This window comes from Hippocampus zosterae, chromosome 13, assembly GCF_025434085.1.
Source record: "Hippocampus zosterae strain Florida chromosome 13, ASM2543408v3, whole genome shotgun sequence".
NCBI classification, from domain to species: domain Eukaryota; kingdom Metazoa; phylum Chordata; class Actinopteri; order Syngnathiformes; family Syngnathidae; genus Hippocampus; species Hippocampus zosterae.
The window spans coordinates 16,338,121-16,360,299 of record NC_067463.1 but is presented as its reverse complement, the minus strand read 5'-3'; the positions used below and the strand labels follow the sequence as shown (position 1 = coordinate 16,360,299).

General features: G+C 40.6%; 3 protein-coding genes across 12 annotated transcripts; 1 reads left to right on the top strand and 2 right to left on the bottom strand.

Moving 5' to 3' along the window:
* Nucleotides 1-45: 45 nt before the first annotated feature.
* Nucleotides 46-7,085, bottom strand: LOC127613819 (mpv17-like protein). Of its 2 annotated transcripts, none has more exons than XM_052085079.1 (4): nt 6,212-7,085; nt 5,206-5,276; nt 4,144-4,173; nt 46-3,198 (listed from the first exon to the last, which is right to left on the bottom strand). In XM_052085079.1, the coding sequence occupies exons 1-4, from the start codon at nt 6,516-6,518 to the stop codon at nt 3,058-3,060; spliced, it is 549 nt and encodes a 182-aa protein (XP_051941039.1). In that variant the 5' UTR covers nt 6,519-7,085; the 3' UTR covers nt 46-3,057. The 2 variants fall into 2 exon arrangements, with proteins under 2 accessions (XP_051941039.1, XP_051941038.1); XM_052085078.1 differs by having other exon boundaries at nt 46-3,294; nt 6,212-7,063.
* Nucleotides 7,086-7,795: 710 nt separating this feature from the next.
* Nucleotides 7,796-10,941, bottom strand: ntan1 (N-terminal asparagine amidase). Of its 4 annotated transcripts, none has more exons than XM_052085055.1 (10): nt 10,726-10,941; nt 10,239-10,341; nt 9,807-9,872; nt 9,618-9,726; nt 9,479-9,555; nt 9,345-9,395; nt 9,207-9,260; nt 9,026-9,123; nt 8,355-8,468; nt 7,796-8,257 (listed from the first exon to the last, which is right to left on the bottom strand). In XM_052085055.1, the coding sequence occupies exons 1-10, from the start codon at nt 10,804-10,806 to the stop codon at nt 8,078-8,080; spliced, it is 933 nt and encodes a 310-aa protein (XP_051941015.1). In that variant the 5' UTR covers nt 10,807-10,941; the 3' UTR covers nt 7,796-8,077. The 4 variants fall into 4 exon arrangements, with proteins under 4 accessions (XP_051941015.1, XP_051941013.1, XP_051941016.1 ...); XM_052085053.1 differs by having other exon boundaries at nt 9,345-9,398; nt 10,726-10,940; XM_052085056.1 differs by having other exon boundaries at nt 9,479-9,552; nt 10,726-10,939.
* A 135-nt stretch (nt 10,942-11,076) lies between these two features.
* LOC127613723 (probable ATP-dependent RNA helicase DDX17) lies at nt 11,077-21,963 on the top strand. Of its 6 annotated transcripts, XR_007966297.1 has the most exons (15): nt 11,077-11,377; nt 12,136-12,298; nt 12,545-12,641; nt 12,754-12,887; nt 13,086-13,151; nt 14,295-14,436; nt 14,770-14,930; nt 15,018-15,190; nt 15,674-15,784; nt 16,248-16,309; nt 16,398-16,457; nt 18,863-19,096; nt 20,024-20,112; nt 20,193-20,329; nt 21,796-21,963. XR_007966297.1 is itself a non-coding variant. In XM_052084933.1 (14 exons), the coding sequence occupies exons 1-14, from the start codon at nt 11,325-11,327 to the stop codon at nt 21,867-21,869; spliced, it is 1,836 nt and encodes a 611-aa protein (XP_051940893.1). In that variant the 5' UTR covers nt 11,077-11,324; the 3' UTR covers nt 21,870-21,963. The 6 variants fall into 6 exon arrangements, 5 of the variants coding, with proteins under 5 accessions (XP_051940893.1, XP_051940895.1, XP_051940892.1 ...); XM_052084933.1 differs by having other exon boundaries at nt 20,024-20,329; XM_052084935.1 differs by lacking the exon at nt 21,796-21,963 and having other exon boundaries at nt 20,193-20,421.
* Nucleotides 21,964-22,179: the final 216 nt, after the last annotated feature.

The window sequence follows — 22,179 nt, the reverse complement described above, 5'->3', positions numbered from 1 at the left end:
AAAGTACTCCAATATACTGTAAAAACTCACACCAATGCACAGTACTGTAGTACGTTCATCTGTATTTATTCATTAATATAAATGATTTTTTTTCATCACAGTCACAATCACTTAACTAGTTTCGAATATGATCACCAACCACATCACTGATCCAAAAATGTCTCTGTGGTATCAAAATCAACGCAGCATTTATTTCACCAGCCGATATAATAAATATAATAAAACAAACAATTCAGTCATTTGACTTGTGTAGTAGACATTAGCACACAACAAATCTAACCTTCTGCAATATAATTATAAATACAACAAAAAATGTAAATTCCAGCACAGTTTAAAGGCATCTGATAAAAAGTGTTAAGGATTATTCTTATTTTTTTTTCAATGAAATTCACATCAATATTGAACACAATCAATCGACAGGTTTTCCTTCCTGTCAGTGAGACAAATCAAATACAACTAATCCCATTAGTATACTTTGTAGTAAAAGGACTCTTGTCACCAACTCTTCCTGTGATATGATAGCTAACACGCGAGTGCGGCGATTCATGCCCCTCCCCCCCAAAAAAAGCTTTTTGGCAGAGGTCTTAACTTACTATTTACGCACAAACAGGTTCTTGTTTACATATTAGTCAGTGATGTTTGTACGAATGATGATTGGTCACAAAATAACATCATACATGAAAAAAACATTGTGGAATGCAAAGAAAAAAAATGGATGAAGTGAGGGAATGATGCAAAGATGATATTTTTACATTCATGCAGCACAGAGAGGAGCATCGTTTTTGCAAACCTAAGTGTATGTCTTTATTATATATAGTATGCGTGTTCATTCATTTACACACATACAGTATATATGCAGGTAGGTATTTACATATAAATACGTGTGTATGTATATACCTACCATATGTTGTGCACGCACTGGATATCAGGGGATCACCAATATCTACATGAGTAGGACATTGTGATTTTCTAAGAATGTGATCATTTGAAAATGGAAACACTGGCAGAGGTTTATTAGAAATGAGGTGTCACAGACTACTGATTGATATTCAGTCGTTTCCTTATTATTTTGAGAATTCATTAACATGATCAGCGTCTTCACAAAAAAAAAAAGAATGTGATTCCTTAATCATACCATACCAGATCATGGTAAAATTCTTGAAGGTAATTGAGGATATTTGCTACTTCAGAAGTGTGTGTTGGACTGGTAGCCCTTCGCATTAATTAGACGTAGTTTTCTGTTTCAAAAAGGGGTACACAGTGGAAAGTATATGATACTTCCTACATTATCGTGCCTACTAATAGGTTTTTGTGACCTGGTTGAGATGAATGGCAACATGTGCCAAAGCACAAACTTTGCATACAAAAAGTCTACACACCCCTGCTGAAATGCCAGTTCTTTGTCATGCAAAAACAATTTTAAAAATGTGAATAAATACAAATAGAAAATAAAATTAGATCAAAACCTTTCCTCTTTTAACCTCTTGGTGCCGGGCACTTGGCAGCTGTTTGAATCGCTTTCCATCAGCTCTGGAAATATGTGCAGTTCTTTGAACTGTCATATTGGGAATCGTCGTTCACTTATGAAGTGTCGCCTCAAAGCGACATCATCGGCAAATACAAATGTCGTGTTTTGAGATTGCTTCTCTTTTGTCACTCAACTCAGCCCGTAATGCTACGCAGGGCGAAAAAACACATTTTTTTAAAAGTACTTACTGATTACGGAAACTGAATTTAAAAAACAAAAGTCCAAAGTAAATTAAAAAAAGGCGGGGGGGGGGGGAAACAATAATAACCTTGTTCTGACTCCCATTTAACACGGATGCCCACATTATCTCAATTGTTCACATTAGTGGTTGAAAAATGTTTTGAAATGATACATCTAGATCCATTTTTTTTTCCAGAATCACAAAAACGTGGCATTTGAACAAGGGTCTGTAAATGTTTTTGTATCCAATATATGCTGTGGTGGCAGCCCCAGGTAACGGCGATGCGTTTATATTGTTGGGGATAATCAGCCACGCTCCTATTATGTGACAGTAGCGGATCGAATGCAAAGAAATATTAGCACCAACCATTTCAAGCTAGTTTCACATTTCCAATTTTTCATTTTTAGTGGCTCAACAATCATGATCATCGTCATGAGAGCCTAAGCTGCTCGGACAAAAAAAAAATTTAATAAAGTAAAAATAAAAAAGAGGGTCACATCAACAGCTTGTTTTGTGGGCTTCCCCTACAGTTGAGAAGTGTATCTACCACGAGCTGCATATTCATTACCTGAACTTCAAAGATCAGAAGTAAAAATAGTTTCTAAATGTATGTGGTAAACGTTAATGCTTGCAATAAATAATGTCTGGTTGTTTTGATGTGGTGCAACTTTGCACGAGTCCTGCACAACAAGTAGGTGATCAGGGGTCACCATGGCGATAGGGGAGATGGTATTTTTCTTTTTAACAAGCCAGTGTACCGTTTAAAGAACTTTGTGGCATTTATTTGATGGTCCCATGACTACATATTTTTGCTATTAGTTGTTTCATTCTTGAATATGATGATATGCTCTGGTCACAATAGAGCAAGCAGATTGTGGACAGTTATTAGCCACCAAGATGACCTATGACCTGTGATTCGAGCCTTTTTGGAGAGCAAATGTGAGTGAGAGTGAGAAGCCTCGCAGACATGATGACAGTTAAAACATGATGCTTGTTCACCCTGTTTCTGGAAGACTATCTCCTATCGTATTGCGGAGCACTTTCTGACCACAGCATTAGGTACACCGCCACAATGAGATACAATACAGAAGCTGTAACAAGACTGATGACGCTTTTAAAGATTATTGTAGGATAAGTTGTGTTGAAAATCGATGGATGAATTTTGTATTGATACTGGCATATGTTTAATTATTTCTAGATGTCCACGTGTCGTTTATGTTGCGGCCGAGAGTGTGGCTTCGAAATCTGAACGACCGTGGCAACTTAAGGCCAACGTAGACCCCCTGAGTAATTCATGAGCTGCTTTCTACCATGACTCCCACTGTATTTTCCATCATTTTCTTTTTTTTCACTTCTGTTTGGATGAAGGATTTAGGGCTGCCTCTTTCGAAGCAATTGCCTTACTTTTCACTTTGTCTGTCTGTTCTGTTCTGTCCCCTTTGGAGGGGAACATCCACTCGAGGGCAGCACCGGCGGTGCCGTCGCCACTCTGACGCGAAAAACACAAGAAAGTGGCCCAAATGAAGGCACAGCAGCCACTGAAGGTTGTTCGCACGTACGGAGGCACCAAGGCGAAATTCAGAAACTGGGGGAGACAAACAAAGATTTAGATTTTCTTACTGTTGCATTATTATACGTAAACACAAGTTGACACTTCAGTTTAACCCTGGAGAAGCCACGGGTTCAAATTTGGCCCCTATAAATTCTGCTACTTAAATGGTACCCTTAAATCCCAAAGGGTCAAATCTGGCCCTCATCATAAATTAGGATTAAAGCATTGAATATCTCAAAATACATATATTTTAGTGTTCACTGAACATATAGCGGCGGCCCGGTAGTCCAGTGGTTAGCACGTCGGCTTCACAGTGCAGAGGTACCGGGTTCGATTCCAGCTCCGGCCTCCCTGTGTGGAGTTTGCATGTTCTCCCCGGGCCTGTGTGGGTTTTCTCCGGGTGCTCCGGTTTCCTCCCACATTCCAAAAATATGCATGGCAGGCTGATTGAACACTCTAAATTGTCCCTAGGTGTGAGTGTGAGTGCGAATGGTTGTTCGTCTCTGTGTGCCCTGCGATTGGCTGGCAACCGATTCAGGCTGTCCCCCGCCTACTGCCCGGAGACAGCTGGGATAGGCTCCAGCACCCCCCGCGACCCTAGTGAGGATCAAGCGGTTAGGAAAATGAATGAATGAATGAATGAATGAATGAACATATAGCAGTCATTTAATGTATCATTTATCATTTTCCAAAGAAGAAAAGGGTTCTTGGGTTCTACAGGGTTAAAAAAAATTAATAATAATAATTGTTGATCATTATTCTTGAACTTGAGGCAGAGAGATGTAACTTGGAGCTATAAAGCATTCACAGCTCATGGTCATATATTACCAGTAACGGCCAAGAGTTAAATTCTATCCCTGGAATAGGAGATGTAGTATTTACCTGCATGAAGGGCCAGAACATTAACCCAGTCTGGAAAGAGAAATAGCACAAGTTGAACCATCCATGCTTGTGGAAAGGCAAAGAGAAGGATTCGTTTTCAAGTTTTAAAAAAACTACAAGAAAAACTTGAGAGATACTGTCTGGGATTGTCATTCCGAACAATTTGCGAGATCTGTGTGTAGTTACTAAGCAGTCTTAGACTCATGCAATTTCTCAACAAATTGAAATGAAAGCAGAGAATAAAATGTTATCACTGAGCGGGCTCATTCAAGAGAAGAATTACAGTGAGACCTATTTTATGAGTTTGAAGCGCAGGGATTAGCACAAATGTGTTTTTACTTTTGATGAGCTCTGTGTTTGTTTGTGTGTGTGTGCGTGTGCGTGAAAGGTGCAACTGAATCAGAAAATTGGAAACATGATAGCGAGCACTGAACGGGAAATCAAACTAAAGATATCAACGTCGCAGTCTTGGCTGCTCAATATAATACGGTGTGGCTAAAGCAACAATTACTTGACTCTGTTTCACGCTAATGTGTCATCCGTAAGCAGTGCATACACAAGTTGCTTTTATATTTACACTTGTATGACAGTCAAGAATAATTAAAGTGTGACGCATGAAGTCAACATGGATTCTGCAACTGTCTCTCTCTCTCTACTTCCATGAGCAGCACATGTGCTTCCTTCATGCGTCATGAGAAGCGGAGTGATTTTGTTTTACTTTTATTATATCACGGCCAATCTTTTTTATTTTCACGTGAATGACGGTTAACAGGGGTAAAAATATTGCTTTCAAATGTGTCTGTACAGAAAAAAATAATAGTCCTCTAAACAGACAATTGAACTAGTGAGTACAATTAAGTCCGAAGGTTTTGACCTGGTCACTAAAATGATTCTGTTTGACTTCGGAGATTCCCGTTCCTGATGTTTCTCAGTCTTAGAGTGTTATCAGATCTGAATTACCAGACATTTTCTTCATGAGAATCAAAGGCGAAAAAGAAAAGCAGCAATGTCATCACAAATTGGGTGATTACAATGTGCCCACTTAAGTTTTTTTCTACTCACCTTGTAAGTGTTCAGGAATTTGTCCCTCCAGTCTTCCATGACATCCTCCTTGCCCTCTAAGAAACTGACACCTGTTGAACACAAACAAACAAAAAAAAAACTCACTATCAGACTGACAAATTTAAAACACACAAATATATTAATACACCTATTCAGAATAATCTATTTTACAGGGTATTTATCGCTTGTATCATGACTGATAACATTCTGTGGCCATTTTTGGATCCCGTAAAAAAAAACAGGTCTGCGATGTGAAAAGAAACCATTTCTCAACACACCCCGCAGTATCAATTTTAACCAACATCCGTGTCAGCGTTTTCCAAAGAATTGTTAGAATGTAGTACACATTTGAAACACACGTTTTGGGTGGCAGTATCTCATGTACAAGAAAAGGGATTTGGAAACTGAGGGTCCCAGTTCAAGTCATGTTCTAGATGAAACAATTTGAGAGATTCTACATAGTCTGTCTAGCTCAGAAAGTGCATCACTTTTTGGCGTACCCCTTCACTCTGACATCTCCCGTTGCATAGCAGTGGTCAACTGTAAACGGTTAGGGAAGGTTACCTCCAATACATAAACTACTGAAACAAATGAATTCCTTTTTCACTAGTTGTCAAAATTTCGAGCTGCTCCTACGGAGAGCGCATCATGGACTCAGGTGTGCGAATGAGGTGACACACAGAGCTGCTGTTTGGATGTACAGTACACAATGAGGATGGTCATGACGGCAGAGTTGATCTTCATGCATCCATCCTTTTCGGGCAATAGGCGGACTATGCCCTGGACTGGTTGTCAGAGCAAGAGCTGATCTAATGTTCAACAAACACGTCTTGGCAGTTGAGTTAAACTATTACATGTTTCAACTTTGAGCATTTGTCCATCCAAAGTCTTGGAAGACACCCACCAATTCCTTTGACTTCATGCAGGGACAGAAGAACGAGGCATATTGGTATCGCGTTGTAAGAAGCCAAAGAGCGATCCATTTGCAAGTTAGCCATTAACTGACCTGTGTAGAATGCACTGGTGGCCAAGGGCGCAGCCGTGGTCTGATCCAAGAAAAGCTTCTTCATCACCATCCCGGCGGAATAGCCCGGGAATTTGCGCTCCAGAAAGCGCATCCAGAAGAAATTAAAGTTGCCATGGAAACTGAACGCGACTACGGCGACATTGCGTGTATGGCTCCAATCCAATTTGTCCCGTTGCGAAAACCACTGGTGAACAAAGTCCCCTCCAGCAAACAGGCAACCGTACAATGTCACATTGGTGACCCAGGGGAACCGACGGACATGTTTAATAAACGCCTTTATCATCATAGGAGCCTTAAATTGAACGCACACGGTGCTACGTGAAAACGGTAAGGACAGCTACACGATTAACTTGCATCGTGGAGGGAGATGATGACTTACATGAACTCCAAAATGCAAATAGTGTACGCCGGCATAGCATTCACACAATGCTATTCGGTCATGACAAGACAAATGGCGTGCGTCGTATTTACCCAAGGAGCTTCCCGGCATCCAAACAACAGAATTATTTCCGATGGAAAACGCTCACAATATGAACAAACGATATGTTGTGTTACACATCTGGCTAGGTAAATGTTAAGCCTTTCATGTGATACAGCAGTCACTCGTTGAAACGTCCACAGATGTAGTGGCTGGACTGGACCCTTGCTGCTTCTGCACTCACCGTTTCGGCACGGAGGTGGGTACTCGAGGGGTGTGTCAGGATGCGCGGCCTGGAACATATTACATTTTGATTGGCTGGATCTTCTTTTGGGCGGGGCTAAATCAATTCACGGGGTGCTGAGTGGCGGAGATGTGTGCATTTAAAAACGCGTCACGTGTTTGACAGATGAAATTCTCACAATAACACTGTCTTGTTATTTGTAGTATCACATCTATTTACAGTATTTATATTGACATATTCTACATGACGAAAATGTTTATATAAATTGGCGAATTTAATTAAATCGGTAACTTAAATGAATGTATACTCCATCACGAAAGTGTCACGTTACTTTCAATGTCACGTTTCAGGACTGTAGTTTATACTGTACTCATTTCTTTTAAATCGTAAATACGATATAGACATGAAAGAACTTCATCTTCATCTAGCCCATTCATTAAATTATTACATAGAAGCAACAGATATATTAGATCACCACACAAGTTAAAGTTCATACCACAGTTGCACTTCATGAACATAGTACGTACACTAATAAGTAGAAGCGTTTTAACAATTCACTGCCACTGATAGCCAAAGATCCAAATATGCATTGTAATTGGGAAGGGTCCTCAGCTGAAGGTGAGGTGGTGTTTTTTTAATTCACAAATTAAAAATATTCTAAAGTCCAGTTAAAAAGTCAAAAACCCAGAACCTGCACCTTTGAGGGGGGATAGTCGACACGTTTCTGGATAGAAAGGGATGAAAGGGGTGAAATGGAATCGCTTGTTGTGAAAACAGTCAGTTTTGTGTGGTAACAGATACGATTTGCCTTCATCTCTTCATCTTATCATTTACTACATCTCGACAGTGTGTGTAATTTTGCTATTATGTCATGAGGTTTTGTTAAATCAATCTGCACTCATCCGTAAAATAATTTTATTGATTGCAATAAAGACAATAAGGTTTCACAAATAATGTAATTACAATAATGAGGCATAGTGAGACATTGATCTGACACAGAAGGAGATGGAAGGTGCAGGTTTTCCATCAACTCGCATGAGTGGAAACATACAATTACAAAATGCAGTTTGTTTCTACTTCTCTACTGGGCCAGCCAGATGAGTTATTATAGCCGTTCAACAGACTTAAGGTCGAGTTTAGGACACAATGAGATAGCAGATGGTGAATGGATGGTCATTGAGAATCAAGAATCAAGTTGAGAGGCAAATCTCTCCCAGTCTCCGTTTTCAGACCTGTGGTAGAGCTGCGGCTGACCCCCAGGGAAGAGACGATCAGAGTTTGGGTGCTTTAGAAGGAACTGGATGGTGGATTTGATGTGGTGGACAAAGTGCGGTGGCTCAGCCTTTGGTGATGTGGACATGTACTAATTGGGACACACAAATTCAGAATTTAATATGCACTGCGAAGCAACCCGCACACCTTGAATTGCTAATCCTAAGAGCCGTTTTGAGATCATTTACCTGTAAAATGACGGCATCGTCTTGTGACAACCAAAAGGCAATTTCCATATTAGGTGACCACTTCCAAGGGCCGACTTCTACAAGTCCTCGACTAGAGTCATAAATGTCAACCATCTGTACAAGAATAAAAACCTGATTCAGTTGATCGTGGGAGAAAAATAGTGGTTTCATTTTCTCAAACAAACATGGAACATGTGGACCCCTACCCAATTTTCTTCATTGTAAATTACAACTATTCACCAATCTCGACAACTATAAATCATTTTAGCATATTCATTATAGCTCAATTGTGTTATAGTGACTCACTGCACAATTTTGTTAAGTTTTATAGGGTTGTTCATTGTCATTAGTGACATAGCTTTGCAGCAGACGAACCACAAATAAAACAGATGCTGCTCTGCTTTTTGATCTACCTTCTGGAATTGCTCGATAAAATGTGCTTCATATCTAAAGAAGCAATTGAATTCGTAACAATGTTTTTTCATCAATTGAATTTCATTTTGAATATCTCTGGACATCGCATTTGATGCTTTTTAATGCAATTTAAGGCCTTCATTTTTGCAAAATACATTTAATGACTTCATGCTTTTCAATGGCACGTGGGAACCCTGCAAAAGGTTTCTTGATTTGGTTTATTAGTTTACACATCATAATTGGTGTGTTGGAGGTACCTGTCCCCCTGTGAAGGTGCGTGCTGACCGCAGGTCCTCTGCTGGGCCTTTATAAGGAAAAGTAGCAGGGAACACTTTGCCTGTCTTAACGTTTACACCTTAAAAACATATAAATATAAAGGAAAATTAAGTAGCAGCGTGCACTTAGAACAGCATAATTTCTTGGGCAGCATTCACATACCAACACCATAAACTGCAGGTTTATGAACAGCATTGACGACTACATCGTTCATTTCTGGGGAGAAGTGGAGCAGAGAAGAATGGATTTGACAGGAATTATGACGTTTGTAAACAAGATGTAGTGTTCACATTAGGTCACCTGTGATGCAACATGTTTGCAGATGGATATCATCTTTCAGTTGCTGGAAAGCTGCTGGAAAATTAAAAGTTACATTCAGCATATTTATTTTCTTATTTAGCAGGGCAACTTAAGGTCAGGGAATTAGACAATACCCAGTATCTTAAGGCTGAGTTCATGGGATGTCATTGTGTCATCCTTAAATCCACCAACAAGATGCAGTTCAAGTCTACTTGGAGGGATGAGGAGGTTCAGTAAACGCATTGTGAATTGTACTGCCCGTTTGCTTCATACCTGCCCTCATTACAGCAGGCACTCAGCGATGTGACTGACTTGATAAGAAGGGGGACTTCAGCAAAAGTGTTGGAACCATCACAGTGTGCAAGGCAAACAGCTCCACTTCCTGACAATGAGAAACATGATTTAAACTTGGATGCAGGCTGAAAAGGGACACAAGTGAGAAAACCAGGAAACAAGTTTCACCTGTATGCCGTAACACAACCAAATGGCAGGTGGTGGCATCGTCAGACCCAATCACTGAAACATTATCTGGCAAGGTATAGAAGACACAGGTGTTAAGGTAGAGTCTAGCATTTCAGCTGCTGTCATGGTGTCAGGCTCACAGAACACGTCCAATTAACCACATTGACAAAAGGGTTTGTCCCCTTGTTAATGGGGGGGAAAATGAAACTCAACCAATGATTCCAATAGAATTATTATTATTTTAAATCATGAAACAGCTCTACACAAAAAGTATGTTGTTTTTTTTACTGTAGTCGTGTTTTACGTCCATTTACGGTACTTTCAGTACGATCAATGTGTTTTCATGGCTTGCTTTTATCAGTCTCTGGAAGAAACATTTATGAATAATGTTGTTTTCTAAAACCATTTTAAGAGTAACAGTTTTCCCCTTACTATCTGCCGGTGTCGTTGCAGCAAACTCTCTCTGTTGGACGTACAGGAGACACTTGGGGTCAACATTACTGATCGGCTGAGAACGAAAGGCTTTCGCATTTTCCTGTTACAAGAACAAATATTTAGAGGTAAGGTAGTCAGAATTTTTGAACTTTAGCCCTAGTTATGATGCAAGGTACAGTACAAATAATACAGGCCAAAAAGACAAATTACCCAAGTAATATAAATCAGTAAATATCCTTGATTTTTTTCCCATGATTTTATCATCCTATATCATCTCAACCACATTTAAAAAAGAGTTAGTTAATGCGCAAATACTGTATGTCACTGATCATCGGTCTTATTACGATGAATGCAAATGTTTTAAAATCTTGCTGGCATAAGAGTCATCAAATTATATATCAGTACAGGTAATCGTCTACCAAAAAAGCCAAGGTTATTATTGCTTGGTGATGACAGCTATTTTAGCCAAACTGTAGAGACCAACCTGTAAATTTGGATATTTGTCGAAGAGTTCTCCGGTCGAAGTTATACGCTCGACTCGTATGTTTTGAATTAGCAAAGGCATGTCGCTAAAACCGATGGATTGACATACTGGTACTTTAATAACGAGCGACCACCTCGCTTGATGTCTAAAATAGCTGTTGGGCCCGATAACTTCCTTCCCCCCCAGAAAGACTCTTCTTCTACGCGGAAATTAATGTCTGAGAGTTAACCCCTACAGTGACACCTCCCCCTTGTGAAACGAAACAACAAATTATATTCATCATTATTACTACGTACATTTTTTCACGCAGCAATTCACTAAAATCTTGAGATACGCTGCATGACCAGTTGACATTACGCCTCAGAAGAGGGCGGGGATAAATTGCGTGTAGATAAGTTGCGTTTAGCCTGTGTTACGTGACGCGTCAAAACTTAGACAAATTTTAATCGTAATTTTGGTCACAAAGTGTATTATTTGTGTGCCAAATTAGTCTCACGTGTTTACTGGTCGACAAGCGTGCTTCTGTGCTAAATTACGGCGCAAAGATTTGTCGAAAAGACTAAGGAGCCAAAGTTCCACGCACTGTTGTTTTTGGAACGATGAGGCGGGGTTCTTCTTATGACTACAGAGACAGGGATCGTGGACGAGACAGGTATTTTAATATCTTAAAATATGGTATTGATATCATGTATGAAATGTTTTATTACGCCAATTGCATTGCTGGAACTTGGAACAGATCCCGTAATTGTGTCGAAGTTTCAAGTTTACTTCAATAAATTCAGTTGCAAGGCTCGCAGTCTTCGGTGTTGTTGATCTTTTTCTAGGGTGGGGGTGTCTCGGTCGTAGATCGTTTAAAGTTCAAACAAGCTGAATATTGTATATTATCGAGAAACAGACACTCACACACAATATTACTTTTTTTAGATGAAATGCCGTTTAACTTAATGCAAAACGCATTAATTCAGTGGGGAAAACTATTTTGGGGGATAGAAAAACGCGCAGTAATAATCGTCAATTTGTTTAATGACATTTTTTCAAGTCATTATCCCCGAGCCTCTGCTAAATGCACTCAGGCCTGGAAAGTGGAAACTTGTGTTCTTTTCGCAAATATTTGTAGTCTAATGTTGAGACCTTTAAATACTGCCACCTGATGGCGCGAAACGCAACTGCAATGTTGAATAGATTAAAAATAACTTTGAGTGATTTAAGATTATGATTTAAGACATTACTCGTGCAATTATCGGTTTTCCTTATGGTAATAATATAATTTTGTACAGTCAAATCCAGAAAATTCAACTTTTGAAAATTGTTTAAAGTAAAAACTGTTTGCAAAATCACCCAAAATGATGTGACGTCGCTGCATGCTGTATGACTGATTCTGCTGTCCTACTCATATGTTATAACCTATAGGCCTCGTTCTGGACCAATTGGGAGTCGCAGTTTTGGCCCCCCGCCCATGAAGATTGGGAATTTAGGCGACCGTCTCCGCAAGAAGAAGTGGAATCTGGATGAGCTGCCGAAATTTGAGAAGAACTTCTACACTGAGCACCCAGATGTCCAACGTTTGACTGAGGTACATACCTTTTCGTTGGATTGAAGTCAGCATCATCTTTCTGCCCTTATTTGCTTTGTTGAAATGACATGTGATAGTTGGCTAAAAACTCAGTCTTGTACCATACCATTTAAAACAACAAAGTTGAAGCACAGTGCTGTTTAAGTTTAAGGACAGAGTAAACAAATAACCTAAAAACATAAATCAAACTTGGTGCACATGAACAGTCACTATTGTGTAATTCTCGTCCTGTTTTTACACCTGTAGTATGAAATTGAAGAGTTTCGCAGCAAGAAAGAGATCACCATCAAAGGCTCTCACTGTCCAAAACCTGTAATCACTTTTCAACAGGCACAGTTTCCACGTGAGTACACCAGCTGTAAACTGCATGCTACATCAGCAAAACATGTCAGCTTTATTGCTTATAAACCAAAGGAGTTGGTCCAGTAACATATTTTTCCCTCTCCCTGCCTTAGAATATGTGATGGACGTGCTCAAGCAGCAGAACTTCACGGAGCCCACACCGATTCAGGCTCAGGGCTTCCCTCTGGCTCTGAGTGGCAAGGACATGGTGGGGATAGCGCAGACTGGCTCTGGAAAGACTCTCGCTGTAAGAATGTCTGCAACCATTGTTTTTGTTTACTAATTAATACACGATGATAATCATAAATATAAATAATTCAATATTATTGTTGTCAACTCAACTGCATTTCTCAAACATTTTCGGACAACTGCTGAATTTCAACGTGTGCTTGATTTCATGTAGTTCCTGACACTGCACTTGCCTCTCTTTTTCTCTTGTCTCTAGTATCTTCTTCCATCAATTGTACACATTAATCATCAGCCCTATCTTGAGAGAGGAGATGGTCCTATTGTAAGTTCATGTGCTTCGTGTGTTGCTTTTGTTTTTGCGAAATGAATACAGTGGACCTCACAGATAAGATAAGATAAGAAAACCTTTATTAGTCTCGCAATGGAGAAATTCCCAATTGACAGCAGCAAAGTTATGAAAGGAAGAAGTAGAACAACAAAATATAGGAGCTGCTGGAAAGGCAGATCAAACATAATCCACCATAACAGGCTTTTTCTCTATATGAATGTCATTTTCCCCATATGAAATAATGAAAATACTGAAGAATTCATCTAATTTCTACTGCTAATCCTCTTCAGGATTGCGGGTGAGCTGGAACCTTTCCCCGCTGACTTTTTGGCAAGGGTATTCACTGTAAATTGGTGACAAAGTCAAGGGCATTCATAACATAACCAAATTATAATGAAATAAAAATATGATCATATAGGAAAGTGCTAAAATGGTTATAGCTCTTCATATTGTTGGCAAAATGTATCTTTGAGGAATACTGCTTTCTCGATCCATTTTTACTTAGAATGCATATGAATGAAAATTGTCAACCTTTTTACAGTCCCGCTAATATTTTACAATCTGTGATGCAAAATGAAGGCTCAGTACTTGACCCTCTCCGTTGAAAGCATTGCTTCTGTCTGACAACTATTTTCACTGTCACACTTGAAGTTGGCTCTGATGTCATCCCCCATCTAATTATCTGATTACAAGACAAGATGCCGCATTACTGTATAGAAGTAGCAGTGTGCACAGTTGCCACGATAGCTCGCTTCCCTGGCTCGTGTAAAAGGCCAAGGCAGCTTATTACCGGTGCTTCTGCTACGACTGTCCTGTGGCTAATTTGCAGACTCTTTCGTAAGACACCCAGGTTGTAATTCTGTTGTGGTCTTTAACATGCATTTTCCTCTTTGGTTTAGCACCACCGTTACCTTTGAAAGGGTGAACACACACAAGGCCAAAACATATTTCAAAAAGCACATAAAGACAATACCGTTACTATGAAGCATAATTTTTGCTCGGGCTTTGTTTTTTTGTTCAACATTGGCAGCACATTTTAAACTTTGTCCACTTCAACACCGTTTGACTTTTGAGGGATCCACTGTGCTTCTTTTTTGTTGTCAGGCAGTTTCTAACCAAGTCTCTCCCCTAAAATAGTGTTTGGTCCTTGCCCCGACCAGAGAGCTGGCCCAGCAGGTTCAGCAAGTGGCTTCTGAGTATGGCAAGTCTTCCAGAATCAAAAGTACCTGCGTCTATGGTGGAGCACCCAAAGGGCCGCAGATTCGAGAGCTAGAGAGGGGTGGGTATGCTGTGAGAGGACAATGGCTGCGTCATGCAAGAAGTTTGTAATGAACCTTTCAGTTAATGATGTTTGGTGACTTTGAAAAACAATGCATCTTTATTTCTGTCGTGCTTTCACAACAGCTGCAACCGTAACAAAGCGCTCTGCAAAAGATTTAACGTGATATAACAGTACAACTGAACACATCACATAAAACATCGAAAATAATACAGTCCTAACAACAGAACGATATCAAAATCAAATGATTATGATTTGTATGTTTAACTCCATGCCTTTTTTCATCCCACGTGGAGTGTGTGTTTTTAGTTTTTGTTTGTGTTCTTCTTTAAGGTGTTGAGATCTGCATTGCCACGCCTGGTCGCCTGATTGACTTCTTAGAGTCAGGGAAGACTAACCTGTCCCGCTGCACCTACCTTGTGCTTGACGAAGCTGATCGTATGCTGGACATGGGATTTGAACCACAGATCCGCAAGATAGTCGAACAAATCAGGGTAGGAGAATTGCTATAATGGGCGCATTTGATATGATTAAGTTACAAGTCTCACTCATCTTTCATCCTTCTCTCTTCTGCATCCAAGCCTGACAGACAAACACTTATGTGGAGTGCAACTTGGCCCAAAGATGTCCGTCAACTAGCTGAAGACTTTTTGAGGGACTACATCCAGATTAACGTTGGAGCCCTTGAGCTCAGTGCCAACCATAACATCCTGCAAATAGTTGATGTCTGCATGGACAGCGAAAAGGACCACAAGTAAGGAAGTGGGGAAAATTTATGGCTATGCCATTGCATTGACCTTTTCACCCTCCTTTTAAGGCCAGCCTTGATTCTATCGGTTAACTCAAAGTTTTGAAATTGGGACGGGGGGTTTTTTCAGCGTCTTCCGTAGTCCAAAGATGCTGCACTTTTGCAAAAGATCCACAGTGTCAACAGTAAATTGTTAATGGAACAGGTTTGCATTGTTGGACAATGAGCAAAAAAAGTCAGTTTAAAAATGTTCAACTGCTGGGGAGAAGCAGTGCTGTTTCCGCAGCTCGTAACATTTTTTTTCCCAAATGAGGAAGCCCTTTTAAAAATGTTTCACATTTTGTCTGCTAGCAGAAGAAATTATGCAAATACCCTAAGCCCGGGCCTCTCACTCATTAGTCTGCTGCCCTTGTGACTCGATGCCTGATCAGTGGAGGAAAATAGATGGATGGATAATATAGCTTCTTTCCCTACCTGTGTGTACTGTAGACTTATGCAGCTTATGGAGGAGATTATGGCAGAAAAGGAGAACAAAACCATCATCTTTGTGGAGACCAAGAAACGCTGTGATGAGCTGACGAGAAGGATGCGACGGGATGGGTGAGCAATATTACTGCTCGTTTGACAATTTACCGTGATGATGTCAAACGCAGAATTCCCAGGGCCTGGAACGGTCTCTAAAGCACTGAATGTATGAATTTGGAAATAATACCGGCGGCATAGTAGACTGGTTAGCACGTCCGCCTCACAGTGCAAAGGTCAGTGGGTTCGATTCCGGCTCCGGCCTTCAAGTGTGGGGCTTGCATGTTCTCCCCGTCCTTGCACGTGTGGGTTTTCTCCAGGTTGTAAATTATGGTGTTTCACTGTGACTGTCCAAGTCCATGCGTTTTATTTTTATTTGCCAAATGACTGAAATAAGTATTTCTTTTTAAAGGCTTAGCGATGTAAGCCATTACAAAAGATTTTATGAGAAAGCTTTACATTAAACTTGAGGAAACCTGTAGGAACCCTGCAAGCCTATCATCCTGCTAGGCGACTGTACTGATTCTGTTTTCTATACTAGGTGGCCAGCCATGTGTATCCATGGAGACAAGAGCCAGCCAGAAAGAGACTGGGTGCTCACAGGTTGAACAAACACATCGTCAGTTATTATTAGACCTCATCTGGCGGTTGATGTTGAGTTGGCTCACGAATGGTTTCTCAATTTCGACAGAATTCCGAAGTGGGAAAGCTCCCATCCTGATTGCCACAGATGTTGCCTCTCGCGGTCTGGGTATGTCTTCTCACATTTACAAATCATTTCTCACCTCTATTGTTCTCTTAGAATTGACTTGAATTCACCTGCACACGAGGCTGTTAGACAAATGAATGATCTAAGGTCCCTCCCCAGCCACCCACTTCCCTCACCCCACTCCACCCCCGTGAGTGTGATCACTAGGTAAATAAGCAGTGGAATAGAGTGGCAGATCGAACAAGAGTTACAGTATTGTATTGCTGTTGATCAGTGCCTCAACTCTCCTATTAAAAGTCTAGAGTTGTTTTCTTTTTTTGTCGATGGATTCCTCTTTATTGAAGAATGTGAATTTCAATAATTGATAGGCATCACAAGGAGGTTCGCCACGTGTTAGAGCCTGCTAGAGCCTCTTCCGGGCTCTCCAGTGTCCATTCTGGAGATTGCTGGCTTTCTGGTCCACTGGTCTGTTTCTTGTTGCTATAGCTACAAAGCATCCTTTAAGCGGGGCTCTTTGGCACGCGGCCTGAACGCAATGGAGTGTCTGTGTTGGGCAGACACGCCAGAGCGCTAAACATGACTCACTCATACATAGTGTATGTGTGTGGTGTCGAGGACAGGTACTGCATGTACAAATGTGAAATGACAAACGGGAAGAAAATGATGTGGTGATCTTTGTTGACATAACAATATGTGTGAGAAGGGGGGAATAAGTAAAGGGTTTCTGACTTGCCCAAATTCCCGTTATTATATTTTTCTTCCTTTTTGTCTCCTCTTAGGATTTGGCAGCGTGCAGCAGCTATAACAGTGTGCGCCGCTGCTGTCGCTGCACGCTCAGTCCCGTTAAACGTAAATGTTTGTCTAGTTTTGTGGGGTTAAAGCCCCTGTTATTCCCATGGGTAACATAGAGCCCCTTCCCCAGCCCGATTCTGTCTGTGTGTGAATCCAACGAGCCTGTCATTGGAGCCGCCGGAGGTGCCTGTTTGTCTGCTGTGCGACCCGTCCCCCCCCAAAAAAGCAGACAGACAGTGAGCGTTTAGATGGGCTCGTCTGGATCCAGTCCTGGGGCCGCGAGGAGGGTCCTGCAATGTGGCGAGAGAGCAACAGAACCTGCGTTAGTGTTGCTTGAGGTTTCGCGGTTCTGCTCCCGTCTGACGTTGCTGGTGTGTGCAGAAGGTGAGGGAAGAATCCGGTCTCCCTCACCCTCAGCCCCTCCCTCTGAACCAGGACTGATCACCACACAAAGGGGGTAAGTACTGCATCGCCCCTTTCTCTTAACCCCACCGTGAGCTACATACAGCTACCTCCATCCACCTTCTGTAGCCTTTGAATCAATACTTGAACTAAGTTTAGCTATTGTTAGTTTGATAAAATGGTCTCTCGGTTACACTGGAGGGGAGACTTCTCGATCAGACTCAGCAGTGCGGTCAGAGCCCTACGTACTCTGTAATGAGAAACAGACAATTTGTGTTCACACAGATTGGCCAGTGAAGATCGTTCTGCCAAAACGTGCTGGGAAGTTAGTGTCTTATAGGTGAAAATCAAAGTTGAATTTATTGCTCGTGTTTCACATCAAGTCAACAATAGGCAATAATAGTTGTTTTATTGCACTCGTGGCTCCCCCGACTGTTGTGTATTCAGTATATTTATGGTGTTACAGCTCCTGTGGTTGACCCAGAAATGAACTGTGAAATGTATTTATTTGTGAAGTTACAAAGCTAAAGAAACATAATCTACATGTGTTGTCTTTCAGTAACATTTAAATCTGTTTGATATGCCCAAAAAATCTTCACATGCTACACAGTAACAAGTGTTATCATTTCTAAAATTAGGCACACAACAGTAACATTATTCCTAGCTGGTGTAGTAGACAGTGATAGTTATCCTATTGTCATTTTTACAACCATACTCAGTGATTTGACAGTTCTGTTTTAATTTAAATATAATATATAAACATATTTAAATTATTATTGTATCCCAGTGGGGGTAGGTGCAGCATTACAAGCACTGCCTCTCCTTCACAAGTAAAGATAAAGCCACTTGCTTGAAGATTATGGTCAAAAAACAGATAACCGCAACAAAGAACAACATACACATTTGCCATTGGGTGTTGATTGTGGGCAAAGAAGCAAGAACACTACCGTATATTCAATCTCAAAAGTATTTGGGAAATTGTCAGCGAGATATCATCTGGATACAGTGTGCTACGTCCATGAATGATTTCTACATTTTAAATCACTGTACACTCATTGAGGGGAAACTCTATTAAAGGAGACATGAGTGAAAGTAACTTCTGTCTTGTTTTGCAAGAGGTGAGTTCATCAACAACAATCATCTAAATCGGATGCAAAATATCCACAAATGTGTCATCATCATCATCTTTTGGATGCAGCAAAAATATTCTGATATCTGCCAATTTCTAAAACATTTTTTTTTTAATTCAAAAGATGTTGAAGATATCAAGTTCGTCATCAACTTTGACTATCCAAACTCCTCTGAAGATTACGTCCACCGTATTGGACGGACAGCCCGCAGTACCAACAAGGGCACTGCCTACACCTTCTTCACTCCTGGTAATGCACGGCAGGCCCGTGACCTTGTCCGAGTTCTGCAGGAGGCAAATCAGGCTATCAACCCTAAACTGCTTCAGATGGTCGATTCGGGCCATGGAAGAGGAAGTGGTAAATATAAACCTTTTGGTTTGGAGAAACATTTGTAGTGCAGCATTTCACAAAGTGCACATATTACATGAGAAAAATCTGACAACCACCCACCAAAAAAAATATCAATTAAGTGCACACATACAGTATTTGCCCTCTTCCTGATTTGTGTTCTGTGTTCTTTGCATACTTACTGCAGACAAAGATTTCAGTTCATCACACCAATTTTAATATGACACGGTGACTACCCAAGGAAATACAAAATGTTGTTTCTAAGAGCCAATTTCATTTATTTGGGCACACAAAAAAAACTCAAACCTAACTCTCCCGATATAAAGAAGTAATTGCCCCTGAAACTAATAATGGGTTGTGCCATCATTGGCAGCAATAACTGAAATCAAGCATTTGCCATAATTGGTGATGAGTCTGTCACATCGCTGTGCAGGATTTTTTTTGTTTGTTTTTTTTGTGCCTTAACACAGAAATCAAGATGTGGGCAAAAACGATTTCAGAGGACTGTAGGTTACTTTTTTTATACCCTTTGCCTGGTGGAAGAATATATATTTGTTCTGCCTTTCACTATATGTCACTGGTCTGAACACGTATATGTTATTTGTAGTTAATGATTTTCAGACCAATAAAGGGAAATTTAAGACGTATCCTTGGCACATTGGTGGGGAACCATTGTTTGAGTGAGTAGTAACGAGAGGGGCAGGGGGAAACAACATAATAATTATGTTAGATGTGAAAATTCGGTTGAGTTTGTGCAATGGATATTTGTTGTGAAGCAAAATGAAAACTGGCTGTGACCTACTGCTGATTTAATCTTGACTAATTTGCTGTCGGTGGCACATAAACAGATTTTTCTCCCAATTCTGAGGTTGGAGGTTTGAATCTGTGCTCCTGTCATCCACTGTGGTTTTTGCATGTTCCTGTTTTTGCTCACAGGTGGCAGAATGCGTTACCGTGGCAGCAGCTCCAACAATCCCAATACGATGTACCAGGATGAGTGTCAACGCCGCATGCGTCCTGCGGAGGCAAGCAGCAGCAGCAGAGATAGCCGCTCTGGCTACGGCCGCACCGACCGCAATGATGACACCCCCTCATCGTCCTACAGCGACCGGAACAGAGATCGGAGCAGGAATGGCCACAGTTCGGATCAGTACCAGGGCTACAGTGGCAGCCGCACCTCCAACACTAGTGGAGGCCCGTCTGCAACCGGTGGAGGGATGGATCACTCGAGTCATCTTCAGGGTCAGTTTGCCCAGCCTCTTCCTCCATCTGTGCCGCCAGCTGGGCCACAGCCTCTCATGTCTCAGCAGTATGTGCCACCACAGCCCCCTTTAATGGGCTTCGTGGGGCAACAGCCTTATCAGTTTCATCCCCCTCCTTCTGACCCTTCTCCCAATTAATAGTAATATCCATCCATTTTCGAGAATGCTTGTTCAGGGTCACAGGTGAGAAATGGGGTGTACCCTGGACTGGTTTCGAGCCAATCGTAGTAGTAGTAAAATGATTGGGACTATTTGTTTGACGTTTGTATTAAGCTACTTCGAGACCTCAGTGAAATCTAAAAAAACATATCTACACCACTCTATGCAGGTTGTACCAATTTTATTCAGTAAACATAAACTGCAATAACGTGTCTATTAGAATCGTTGCAGGAATTTACGTCATCCCGTGTATTTTCCTGGTCTGGTTCAACATGGTTCTGTTGTCAATGAACTAGCTGGTACATTGATATCAAAGTTTCGGGGCAAATAGTCCTTCATGTTTTTTTTTTTCTGAAGTACCGGTAGTTTTGATTCCTTTCGGTATTCTGTACCATTTTAACTTTTGGTCAGATTCTGTGGCTACCCAATTTTCTTAGTCTCGACTAAAACGTCAAGGACAAAAAGAAATGTTTCCACAACGGTGAGCGAGGTTTGTATATCCAGCACCATGCCAGATTTGAATGGTCTTAAAAGCACATAGGGATAGGGCGCTGGGATGGTGACCATTCCATATATGCCATGAATTAAAACCTTTATGCACATGCACGTGGGTGGAGGTCTATTAAGCTTTATTTAGCCATGGTGGAGGTTTGCCTTTTGCTGGGAGTACAGTTCTAGTTCAAATGAATTTGGCTCAGAGTACACTTAAAAAGGAAAAACATCTTAAAATCTCAGGTATGATTTTTGCTCTAGTTATATTTTCTATTGAAAAAGATGCCATATTGGCAAGCACTTCCTGTTGTATGGAGTTTCTCGCCCATCCCCCCAGAAATATTTTGGTCTGTGTAGATGTTGAACAGTCATCCCCAACCACAGGGCTGCAGCCTAGAGAGATCTTACGAACATTCCATTAATGTCTCTCACGTCTTACCAAAGTTGATACACTACTTATTCGCAGGATTTACAACATTTTATTTTTATATCTACTTTTGTGTGTGGGTTTATGTGCAACAGAGTACATTTTAATGTTTGGTTTTTGTTTTTAACTCGTCGATCAAATATGACATTCAAACCTGGCTGTGTTGTGTACATAGTTATTATAGACTCTGTCATCCCTATCTTAAGTCACGCCTGTACTTATTATGTCTTTGATCAGTGTATTTCACTTTAATCATCTATTTTTGTATGTATTTCACTTTAATCATCTATTTTTGTAGCCTTCATCATTTATATATCATGATGATTTGATACAAGCTCTGCACACACTGTTGTGTTTTCACTCTTTAGGGATAACTGGAATTCTGCTCTTGTTGGGCCTCACAATAGTAGGACTGTTTGGGTTTGGGACAATGTCCAGGTGAGGTCAGTATTATCTGCCTGTGAAATGTTTGGATGTAAAATTTGGTATAAAATTGTAAAAAATTTTCTTGTGCCCGTGCAATATTTGAATGACAATTTTTTTGAATTTTCTTGTGAAATGTTACAAAAGATGATCTAAAACCTAATAATGGGATGATCGCAGTCACATATTAGGACTCAACAAATACAGAAATTCAGACCTTTAATGTGACAGTTTTAAGTTTTGCACAATGGTTTGCAATTAAGTAACAATTTAAGTGGAAATTGTTGGACGGATGCAAATAGTAAAATTGCTTACTCTTCAGGTTCACT